The 12,648-nt window shown below is 41.2% G+C and overlaps 1 protein-coding gene across 22 annotated transcripts in view; it reads left to right on the top strand.

Annotated features, from left to right (window-relative positions):
• nav3 (neuron navigator 3) overlaps positions 1–12,648 on the top strand; it is a 383,327-nt gene that overhangs the window by 351,593 nt on the left and 19,086 nt on the right. For 16 of the 22 annotated variants that reach the window (XM_069520097.1, XM_069520098.1, XM_069520095.1 and 13 more), the window contains 9 exons: positions 393–818; positions 1,751–1,792; positions 3,669–3,826; positions 4,280–4,474; positions 5,000–5,052; positions 5,798–5,821; positions 7,356–7,379; positions 7,580–7,657; positions 11,566–11,649. In XM_069520097.1, coding sequence (XP_069376198.1) covers positions 393–818; positions 1,751–1,792; positions 3,669–3,826; positions 4,280–4,474; positions 5,000–5,052; positions 5,798–5,821; positions 7,356–7,379; positions 7,580–7,657; positions 11,566–11,649 — 1,084 coding nt within the window. The remainder of the gene's footprint in view (positions 1–392; positions 819–1,750; positions 1,793–3,668; positions 3,827–4,279; positions 4,475–4,999; positions 5,053–5,797; positions 5,822–7,355; positions 7,380–7,579; positions 7,658–11,565; positions 11,650–12,648) is intronic. The other 6 variants (XM_069520106.1, XM_069520091.1, XM_069520088.1 and 3 more) reach the window with 4 other exon arrangements.

Below are 12,648 nucleotides of genomic sequence, written 5' to 3'. Positions count from 1 at the left end.
CACAGAGTTGAAACGGGCAAAGCTGTGAGAGCAGATGTGTCTATGTAAATTATGGCAAGTTCGCAGCTGAAATGAGGTGGAGTTTGCTGCGAGGTATAAATGTGTTGGGAAGGCTACTCAGTATTTCATATGCAGTTAAAAGTCAGTGTTACCATAAAGATGTGGGGATGTTTCTAGACACAGTTTCACTTGCTTCTTGTTGCTTGTGACAAACACAGAAATACAATTTCATGTATAATATGCAGCAAACCCGTGAGATAACCTCAATGTAATCCACTCTTTCAACCCCAAAGTATACCAGAGTCCTTCATTTTCCAGTATGGATTTTGCAGATGCTCATCACTTGTCCTTTGAGCATGTCTGAATGACTGCACCCACCTCTCTACCCCCAGATTGTTTGGCACCAAAGCCAGCAGCAAGGCCAGCTCCCCGGGCACGCCCGACTCTGGCAAGTGCCCCTCAATACTGGGCAGCCCCCACGGCACATTGGCAAGGCAGGCCAGTCTGGACTCACCCTCCTCTGGCACGGGGAGCCTGGGCAGCGCTTGCGGCCTGAGTGGTGGTAGCAGCCCACTGTACGGTAAAACCCCAGACTTGTGCACTGACTCCCCGGCATCCAGTCCGGCCTCTGGCCTCTCCCTGCCCTCCAACGCTCGGCCCTGGCCTGCCTGTAGCTCGTCAGCTGGCAGCAAGGACACACTGAGCTGCCAAAGCATGACCAGTCTGCACACCAGCTCTGAGTCTATTGATCTGCCGCTGGGCCACCACGGGCCAAAGATTACACGAACCGGCAGTGTCAAGTCCACCCTGTCTGAGGGGTGAGTAACAGGAAATACGATTGGGCTGAATCGTATTCATTGTTTCATTTGAGAACAGAGACAAAACGCAGCATCTCCCTAACCTAAGATCTAAACATACCAGGCAGAGTAAGCTCAGATTATAATAAATAATAATAATTAGAAAAATATCACTCATCCAGTACATAGTTTGGTTGGTTTAAGTTTCTTTTTCTGGCATGGTTTGGGTATTTTCAAATGTTAACATTTGAGTAGATAAGCCAGGTGTAAGTACACAGGTGTAATTTACTTTGGTCAGGAAAGATGTGCTGTAGTTATATCACTATATCATAAATATATTTAAATATATATATTTATGAGAAATTGTTCTTTAGACTCTGACCTTTTCACTTTTTAACCTACTAACTTTTACCAGCAAGTATATCACACTGGTCATGTATAGCAATGTTTGTTTTTAATGGAAGCATCATAAAATTCATCAACCGTAAGACGGTCTATGAGAGTATAACTCGTCACCCCAAAGCCGTGCCAGAAACAGCACCACAGTAGATTCAGGTCATTTCAGACGCTCATTCCCATGAGAAGTCTTTATTAGGGTGTTTCCATTGTTTTGTCCACACACTGTGCATGCAGTACATCACAGAAGATAAAAAAATAGAGCACAAATTTAGTTTCCCTTATTAGTTTAGTTTTATGTCTCAAAATGAAACAATTGATTTAAATATTACTTGTGTTTATATTTGTTGTTTATTGTACTGTGATGCATAAGTTAGCATCTTTAATGTTTACTCCATAGAGTACATCTGTCTGCATATTGTATGTGTCTGTGTGTGTGTGTCTGAAATCAAGTTTGTAAAATGTGACAAAAGTCATTATTATTGTCAGCTAGTGCAAAAAAACAAACAAATGGTTTCTGAGTTCATCTAATTCACTCATCCTCTTTGTTTTAACAGCATGCCTCTTGACAGAAACACACTCCCCAAAAAGGGACTGAGGTACAACACATCTGGAGCCAATCTCAGCCATTCTGTTCCTTTACTCTTTTCTAAAGATGTGCATGCAAGTTGCATGTGCATGTAAATTCCAAGCTTTACCAAGTGTTGTTGTACAGTATGAGTAGGGTGTATGTGGCATCTACAGCAGTGATTCCCAACCAGGAGTCACTTTACCCCAAAGACTGTATGTAGAATCAAATTTAAATTCAACTTATATCCTTTAACTTAGGGATAGTAACACTGAGGTATAACTAACTAGTTAGCAAGCAAGCAGATAAACTAAAAGGATGAAGTAGCTAAAATTGACGGATATTTAATTGAAACACATACCTGTAGGTATAGCATTAGTTAAAAAAGTTCGCTACAATGAAAGGATACATTTTTTAGGTATAAATAAAAGCTTAAAGTTACAGATAAATGCTTAAAATAAACAGGTATGCATGATTCATTTGAGAAAGCGGTGGAAATACACTTGATAAAAAAGGTTGAAATACTGATGTATAAATCAGTGATTATTTTGTGTACTATTCACACTGCACACCACATACATTTTTTGTTACCTCCACCAAATGCTGTGGTCCAAAAGTGATGTTAGCACAATTTCTGATTTTGTACCAGAGAGCCTGAAGTGAGGCAAAAACAATTATGCCGCAGTATGAATGCTGCCTGAGATGATCAGTGGCTTCCCTGTGTACCCCCTTATCCTCTATCCTTATCTCATGCACTGCTAGAATGCGGCACAAACAGCCACTATGACAGAGCAGTTCTTCCTCAGCTCCCTACAAGGGCCTAAACACCCTGATAACGTTTCCCTCTGTTAGAAGGGGGGGGGTACTTCGAGTGTCATTTCTGAATTTAGTTGGGACTAAAGGGGAGGGACAGAAATACCATAACCCATTCATCACAGTGGCACCGCCTCTGCAGGGAAAGCCTCTCTAACCAATTATACATGACTGCTGCAGAGGGGTTGGAAGGGGCATGCTGGTTTCAAACCATTCTTTCATTTTAATGGTATTTGGAACTTTAACTTTATTGCGCCTAAGAGCATCAGATCTTATACTTCACTAAATGCCAGTTGAAAGTGATGCTGAGACAGACTGCAGTGTTTTCTCCTTCTGACCATCTCTACACATCTCAAACCAAACAGCACTTTTTCATGCCTCATCTTTAGATTTAGAGCTTAGACTAGTAATTGCTCCCTTTAGTCATTTAAATAAGCATGTATCTTCTGCTGATGGGGATTTTGTAAGTGCTAAGTATACTGAGTCAAACACCGACCTCTGGATATTTCCGTCTATTCCATTTCAACTTCAGTGAGGGACGAATGCTGCTGTGTCACTCGGATTCTACTGTGCCCCCACATTCAACTCTTAGACACCCAATCCCTGAGGGAGAGAATGCGAGGCATAGGCATGGGGAGCAGGGTCAGATGTGACAAGTGTAGTAATGGGGTCGCTGGAAGGAAGACGCCGCTGAAAAGGGATGAGTGCAAACTCAATTATCATCCTCAGAGGATTAAATATGGCTGATTGTCATGTGTGCGATAAGGGCCTTCTGTTGCCAAGCCACTGTGGAGCTGGGGAGAGAAGAAATGAACCACAGTGTGTGTGTGTTTGGCAGCTCTGAGTTAGAGGAGTATGTTTACATAGTGTATGAATGTTTGACAGTGTGTAGATATAAGCATGTGAACATCAGTGTGGTGTGGCCGCATGTTTTTGATGTCCTTTCTACTCACATGCTTCTGTATTATTAGCTCCACACTCATTTCATCACAACAGAACGTCACTACTTGGGGTTTCAAATACCTCCATATAACAAGTGCATGCTGTTTGCAACCATTCTTGCCATGGGCTTACACCTTCTTTGGGGGTTTCAGGTACCCTCCGTCCTCCCGTCAGACATCCCACGAGGAAGGGAAGGAGTGGTTGAGGTCCCATTCAACAGGGGGGCTTCAGGACACAGGCAGTCAATCCCCACTGTCTCCTCCAGGAGCCTCCTGCACCGCCACTGGAAAATACCACTACTCCAACCTGCGTGAGTCTGTAGTAATAAACTGTGCTGGAAGCCTATCATATATCATATTCCCTGAGTATCAATGTAGTATGTATATATGTTTTGCCCATTTAAAGTTGAGCACAAATAAACCAGATATTGAATTGGGTGAAATGTTGAATCTCCTTACCCCTCAAAAAAGTTAAATTAAATATATTTTAACAATATTTGTTTTAAGTTATGTCAATGTGAAATGTGAAGTTGGAAATTTTATGTAAATTAACAGTCATAAATTGAACTGGAAAAATAGATAGAAAAATAGTTTTCAGAAATCAAAAATATATTGAAGTCCATTCAAATTTTAGCACATTTGCTCCATTAGTAGCTGAGAATGTGTTGTTGGTACATCCATTAGTGATGGATTGAAAAAACAATACGTTTAAAATTTAATTTAACAAAACTGATCCTGGCTATTTGTTTTTTTCCTCCATGCAGTGAGTCCCACCAACATTAGCCAGTATAACCTGCCACCAATCAGCAATAGCATGAGCCGATCCAACAGCATCCCTGCCCAGGACTCCTTTGACCTGTACGAAGAGGGTCACCCACTGGGTGGCAGCGCCACCTCCTTGGAGGACCGACCACGCGCCATCAGCCGCTCTGGCTCCTTCAGGGACAGCACTGATGAAGGTGGGGGACCCTCATAAACACACTGTAAATAAACTGCTGCAAAATGAAACATCGATACTAAGACGCTTTCAGAAATAATTAAAAGTCCATGTTCACCAAAGCAAAGACCCCAGTCATCAAGTACTTTACTATCAGATTTAATGAGCTCTCTCTGTGTGTTTATACTGTGAGTGAGTTGGATGATGGCTCGCTCTTCTGATCTTCCTGTGGATGATTTAAGTGGCTGTGATTACAGCCATATAGAGGTCGTCTTTTTAACTGCCAAATCTGGGTTGTTTTTTTTCTGCCCTTTTATAGCTCTTATAAATATTACATCATCTGAATGAGCTACCATTACTATCAAGTGCTAATTATTCAACTGGGTAATCAAGAATAAATAACAAAGCCGTAAAAAAGGACTTTAGATCCAACAGATAAGGTAGCATATGTTAACATATACATTTTATGTGTAGCATGTTTACACCAATTTACACCAGTTTTTACAATTAAGTATTTTATCGCTCATCACTCTCTCAATGCTTACAGTCCATGGCTCCTCATTGTCTCTGGTCTCCAGCACATCTTCACTGTACTCAGCGGTAAGTAGGTGGACAACAACTTCCTTACAATACAGCTTTTCAGTGTTAGCGTTGCACTCAGGTATCATAAATCTCATAATAATATAATAATAATAATAATACAGTGTGCTTTAAAGTCTCTACAACTTTAAGGCTGAAATCATCCAGATTTTTTAGGATATGCATCACAGAGTAGCATCAAATCCTTTCTAGTGCAACAGTGAATCATTAAATCTCACATCCACTTTGTTCCAATGTCATTGTACCTTGTTTCTCTTTAGGAACAAAACATATCTTTCCATCTTGCATGCTTTCAGAGCAACTTTAGATAAGACTCTGGGCAGGTTTTTGGTGTCTTACAGCACAGGCTGCTCTCGAGTCGTCACAATCAGTGAGGTGGCAGATTGGTTTTAGGGAGAAGAATCGATTACCACCCACCTCCGCCCCTTTCCAATAACACTTGCAGTTTGCAGAGGAAAGGCCTGGGTGACAAATAGAGATTGTTTTCATTTACAAAGTTTTCGCTCTGGTCGAATTTATTTGTTTATTTCGTGTTTTTTATATATATATAAACCATTTTCCATTTAGTTTTGTGTCTGATTTCCACTTTAACTGTGATATTTTCTCTCCTTTAAATCTCTCTCTATTTGAAAGTTTCTCTTTGTCTCTGTGTTCACCATTTCATAATCATCTTCTCCCCTTCGGCATTAAAATGCTTCTCATGGTTTATATTATATTTCTAACTATGTTTGCTGCTTTCTTACAGACTGAGGAGAAAGCACACTCAGAGGTAAGGACGGGGAACAATGTGTCCATCTGTCTGTCTGCATGCTTCCTATTTGCTTTACATCCATGTAGTTCCAGATATTTACACCTTGAAGCTGCTCAGTGCTGTTCTGTAGGTGGGGGTGGGCGGTTAAGTGCTTTCTTATGGACACCTCAAAGAAAGCTTCTCACTTACCAGATTCCATTTTGCTCTGTGTGGGATTCAGTCCAACAACCTTCATGCCACATGCATGTATTTCTGCCCTGAGGCGACTGCTGGTTGTTTGCATCTGTATGTCTTTGAGTGCATTTGTGTGTCTCTCTACTGCACTGCATCCAGAGAGACAATGTCAATCAAAGCACAAACAGTGATATTTGTTCAGCTTCATTTAAAACCTTTAATAGTAATAATTTTAATGAAAAAAACTTAAACACAATGAAAGTGCTGGTGGATAAAATGTATCAAGTTCAACAACAAAGCGGTTTAACCCTATGTTGCAATGCTTTTTCTTATCAGAAAATCTTTCACATTCATTTAATCTTGATCATAAATAACCACACATCCCTTCTCTGCTCCATTAAGTGCATTATTTACTCGTTAAAAACTTACACTATTCAAATCTTGTGCATGCCCTGCCACTCGGCTCTTTTTATTTATCTTCATTAAACAGCTTATCACTGATTCTTCTTTGATTTTCCATATTTATGTTTTGTATCATTTTGTATTTCTGTTAAAATTCCCTGTCTCTGTTCTTGCTCTAAGCTCAAGGTTGGATCAAACAGTATAGCAAATACATTTCAGTGTTTGTTTATCCCTGCCAGATGGATGTAGATTAGCGTTTCATGACAGCTTTTCTCAGTGCAAACTCTGACAATCATGGATTACAGTCACTGTGCAGCACCACAAGTGACCCAATTTAAATTTATATTCCCTCTAAACACACTTATGTTTAACGACAGGTGACCTACACACGACCTGAATGTGTTTTAATTTACAAGAGACATTTGCTTTAATGTTGGCACAACAACAGCTTGACAAAGCACTGCTGGCACGGAAATCTACAGAAAACATAAGAATGACTTGACTTGGTGTTTTTTGAGAATTCTCAACTGAATTTAAATCTTTAAATTTGTGAGCTTTGCCTGTGTAGATGTCTTGTTCAACATTAATGTCAGTTCATACTGATATCAGATATAGATTTTATCCAACAATGGAGATAAACAAAAATTGATATTGACAACAATTTGAGTTAATCAGTGTTAAAGACACCAAAGACTTACTTGTGATTATCCGCACCTTTTTTTATCTTGTTTTCTCCATTCGGGTAAACTGACCCATCTGACTCTTTGCTCATGATATAAGAAATTATATCAGGTGTTTGCAAATGCTGTTTGACCCAGGTGAGGAATACTGACCCTTAACTCTTGCTCTGCTAGTCTAACTACAAAAGACTTCCAATGCTGTGGTGAAAATCTGTCTCTCCCGCCACATTAGTAGATGCTGTTTGATGAAGGCATGCAACATAGTGTTAATTAATACTCTTCTCTTTTCAATCAAGGGCCAAACAGTCCAAAATTCCACGGTAATCCCCCACACTTTATGTTCACAGTTCACCCCACTGTCTTTATACACAGTATTACCATGTAACTGCACACTTTTTACATCAACAATATCAGCAAGGGAGTTGCAAGTTCAACACCTCTTTGCATTACAAGCTGTCTTATCTTTGCTTTTTCAGGAGCATTAATCATAAATTTACCTCTTCCTTCTTCACCCATCCAGCAAATCAGAAAGCTGCGCCGGGAGCTGGACGCCTCTCAGGAGAAGGTGGCGACCCTGACATCTCAGCTTACTGCCAACGTGAGTTTGTTTACTTCAAACGGCGCTGGCTAATTTGCACAATAAACTACTGTCAGAGAGCTTTTGTGGGAACTGTTGCCTATTAAAGCTCTGGAAGGAAAAGAAATCTTTAGGACGCCCACTAATTCCTTTTTTCTGTGTCTTTGTTGAAGCTGCTGTGCGTGTATTTAGGCTTTTGCTTGTTTGATTTTGTTGAGGTGTGGGTTTTTGCACACTTGTTCTTAGATGGGTTGTTTCTCATGCGTGTTTGTGTGTCTTCCGAGCAGCACGGTTCGTCTCTTTGCTTTTGTTTCTGCCGCTGGGGTTTCAACAAGAACAGGAGTCTCTCGCAAATTCAGCCAAGTGGAGAGAATCAAATAGAGATAGACAGGCACAGAGAGAGTACAGGGAGATGAGGATAAGTGAATCTAGACTCGAGTGCGTCATGCGTGGGTGAAACCGAGTGAGATACAGAAGCCCTGCACCCCCCAGACCAAGCTGTCTTTGTGCTGAGATTCAGATGGATCGACAAACTGCATCGTCTGATCAAGCATGGAGGCAGACGCTTCAGCCCAGTGCTTCGATCACAAAGTTTTGCTGAGGTAAAATCAAGGCTAAACTGGCAAATTTGACGAATGGAAGAGAAAGACATGACTTAATAGAAGATTTACATAGTGACAGTGGATTGAGACATTTTTAATTTGACTCAAAATGATTCATACATATTAAAACATGATTTTTTTTTGGTGGCGGTCTGGTTATTCCAACACATATGATACATATATACTATACACTGGTTGTGCAAAATGCAGTAGCTCTTACTGTATTCTCTAATTCACTGATTCACTGTCTCAGTACGCTGCAACATGTTGAGTTGCATGCCTGCAGCATATATACGGTATTTGATGCTAGCCACTTTTATGGCAAGAATATTATCGTCACACCAAAAGCATCTCTCTGGGATATTTAGCGAGATGAGCGACATTTACACATTTAGACATTTAGAGACACATTTAGAAGCATAAAAATATTCCGGAGATAATCAAAGTATGGATAGATGAGATGGATTTAAATTCTGCAGAGGCCACAATAATTGATAGCATACTATATTCTATGACTGTTATATTTTGCTACAAAACCATCAGCACTGTGGCAATATCAGATGATATTGATGACACCATGTGAATAAAAGATTTCAGTATATTGCTCTCGATACTGCCTGGACCTCAACAGGGTCACAGAGCATCAAAAAAATATTAGGGAAAGGCCACCAGCCATGTTTTACTGTGCCAAGCCATTTGCAAAGTGATACATACGTGCTCTACAGCTCCCACTTAATTAGAATTAAAAAGAGAGAGAGATAAAAATACACATATGTGGTCGTGTTGTACCGGATCACACTGCATCTACATGACAGCATGGTGGGCTGTTGGTGCTATAAGCTCATCTTATCATCCCAGTGGGGAGTGTGACTGTGGAAATGTCAGCCTCAGCAGCCCTCCTGTATGAACTGACATGCTCTCCACCCACAGTCCAAAGCTAGCTGCTCGCTGTGGTATGTGCGTGTGTGTAAGACATGCCAGAAACATTGTTTAATCAGCTCTCAGCCTGCAAGCACCCTCACACATATACAGTGCATACACATTAACACACATAGTAGAGAAATTCAAATTCAGAAAAATAGAAATATCCTTAAACATTTAATATTTTGATAAAATTCTTTCAACTTACAGAGGAACATAATACCCTTTAACCATTCAACCATAGAAATCACCCAAACTGGAGTCATAGTAATGTCAGAATATATAAACACACGAAAATATTTCCTGAACAGTCTTTGTGTTTCCACGTTAACCTCCAGTGGCTGAGTGCGTTTTCATTTCATCTCCAGCCTCCTCATGAGAGGAAATGTGCAGTGACTGAGATTACGTGATCTTGATCTCATCTGGCTTGCTGTGCCACTTAATACATGATTATCATCAACTTTTTCTGTCTTCTGTGTTCAGGAAATTGAATCTGGATCCTAAATCAAATGTTATGGTTGGGTTGTTACCCTCTGTCACCCTGTATGATCTCATAATGACTCCCACATTAAAAACATATTCACTGGGTACACTCCCCTTATGTTCCCTTAATTAGTTTGTTATATGGAGTTGCTTTGTTGAAAAGGAGCAGAAACCAAGATCCTGTTAAAGAGACAAGGAGGAGAATTTTTATTTTCTGAGGCAGGGGATTGTCTCTGAAGGGGATTTGTTATCTTGCTATGGCTGACGTTAAATCAGCCATTTAAGAATTCACGAAGGCACCTCTCCTCCTCACCCTTCCCTGTGTCACTCTGTCCTTCTTGTCTGTCCTCTTCCCTCATTATAGACCAATATTGTCCCCTTCCCTTCTTACTAGAGCAGCAGTAGATGCTGGTTTCGATGACTGCAGTCTGTGTCATTCTTAATGCGTCTTCTCGGGAGACTTAACACCCTTGAGATGTCGTTCACATCTTTAGGAGTAGCATGGAGCCGTGCTGACGACAATGACTTTTACTCGTCTGTAGCTCTCTGGTTTGGCCCACCATCAACCGATACCCTGGATCTTAAGATCATGACCCACGTCAGAAAAATTGGGCTTCAGGGGCCAAATGTGGCCAACGGGGCTGGGCCTCAGGCACAGCACAGATGGTTCAGCCATGGGACACATTAGGGACTGATCAGCATCTCGTTCAGGGCGGACAGGTGTGCCGGGGGGGGGCTGTTGAGTCGGAGCTCACAGGTGGAGTTGGACAGCGATGTGGCGATTGAGAGATGTGTTGGAACAGTTGGCATTTCTAAAGGTCAAGACCTTTGCTGATTCATCCACCGACACAGAGGAGAAGAGGCAGCACAGGGGGTGCTATGTTTGTGTGTGTTTGTGTGCGTGTGCTTGTGTCTGGAGTTATAAGGTCCTAAAGTCCTCACCAGGAGAGAAAGATAAGGAATGTACATCTAGTCAGAGTTGTTGTAGGTCTGTATGGCACATTTAGGAACAAATGCAATCAAATTCAGTAAATGAAAGTCTATAGTGTGTGTGTGTGCGCGCGTGCGTGTACGTGTGTGTGCATGTGTGTGCGTGCGTGTACGTGTGTGTATGTGTAGAGCAGAGATTGTCTGATCTGTCTGGGCATGCTGCCCACCTCCCTGTGACACACCAGGCCTGACAGGTGTCTCAGGGTCTCGAGCTCAGGATGAGCGTGCAGCATACACTCACACATGCACACATAGATTTTAAATGCAAGTACAGACTCAGCTCTCAACAATATCCAGTCATACACAAACAACGGGTTCAGCAGAGCAGATAGCCTCACGCTGCTGCTTCTTCAGGTGACAGCTGAAGTCAGGGGAGCAGCCTCTCTCTGATCTTTGTGCCTCTGTGATATCAACATCTTTCTCTCAGAGTGTTTTCCTCTTGGTGTTAGTCCAGACTCACTGCAATAAGATCTAACTGTGAAGTCATATGAAACTCCTTGTTCAAATAAACCATTTTGAACATGCTTAGTGGGAACTTGCCATCGAAATTTGAGGCTGAATAAAAGTGAAAGGCAACATTTTTCTTTTTTAATCCCAGCAGTGGGTTCTTCATAGGATACAGTTAGCTTCTTCAGACCTGTAGGAAACTTTGCACAGCCAAGATCATTTGTGTTTAGAATACACTCTGACAGAGCTCATGTTACAGCAGAGTCCACAAAGAGCCCAAACCAACTTTAACATTACTTTTAGATGTTAAATGTTGACATATTTTAAATTGTCAATGCTGCAGTGATTAAAGTCCCATTTTGTGACATATCTGTAAAAAAAGGATGAACTCTTTTCCAGAGGATGAAAAAATTCTGAGCCACTACACCATTCTTAGAGTAATGAAATGACTGAAAACTGCATTTTCTGTCTCTCTTGTGTCTGCAGGCTCACCTGGTGGCAGCCTTCGAAAAGAGCCTGAGTAACATGACCTGCCGCCTGCAGAGCCTCACCATGACCGCTGAACAAAAGGTACAAGAGCTTAGTCCTGGATGTGAAATATACGGTGCCCAAACTCCATGACCAAGGGATTATAGGGAGGAGAAATGATTAGAAACAGGCAGCGTCCTCCACCAATGTTGAGCTTGGTGCTTAAGGTTCAGTTCCTGACCCGTGTGTAAGGTTTTCTACTTTTCCCACAATGTTATTATTAAAGTTGTAGTTGTTCACTCCTAACCTTAACCAAAGTCGTTTGACTTGTTTTGACTACAAACCTTTCTGCTTTACAGGCAGGTAAATGATTTTTGCGATATGAAAGGGTTCAGCATTTTCCTTAAACCTACAGCCCTAAATCCTTTTTACAACCAGTGTATTCTCCTGAAATCTTCCAGCGTTATTCTGCCCTCAACTCTTCTTTCTAAATTTTCTTACAAGTTGACTTTTTGACAGAGAGAAGCTTTTAGAAGAGCATGAATGTTGCTGAAACACTGATCGCACAGCAGCAATATGTCCAAAGATATGTTCCTACCACAAATGATGAATGCTTCCCTCTGTTCACACTCAGTCACACACACATACACCCAGTGCACTGACAAGCCCTGGCACCTTTTTAATCCTCTATAAATTAAAGAAGACCGGGATCTGGTGGAATATCTTTGTCAAACAAGGCCATCCCAACTTTTAATTAAAGCAGAAACCCTATCTACAGACCTCAGTGGGTTTTCAGGAAAGGCAGAATATGAGACTCGTTCTATCTGATCGTGTTGGTTCAACAGAGAGGAGAGCTTTTTTTTATTCTAAGCAGGTGGTGCTGGCTTTGGGGCAAATCCACTGAGAGACTTCAATCTTCGCCAAAATACCATCCCCCTCTTTTTGTCTCTCATTCTCATCCACTGAAAGCCATGCCAGTGCAAAATTTAAGAATTCGTTCCCAGTGACAACGCTAATGTGTTCATTCCAACAAATTTGTTATGTCATCCTTTTTAAAAATAACCTGGTGTGGTCATCAATTCTGGGTAAAACCCATCTGTT

Source organism: Paralichthys olivaceus, chromosome 23 (assembly GCF_024713975.1).
Source record: "Paralichthys olivaceus isolate ysfri-2021 chromosome 23, ASM2471397v2, whole genome shotgun sequence".
Classification (NCBI taxonomy): Eukaryota; Metazoa; Chordata; class Actinopteri; order Pleuronectiformes; family Paralichthyidae; genus Paralichthys; species Paralichthys olivaceus.
This window is presented reverse-complemented; position numbering and strand designations above follow the sequence as displayed.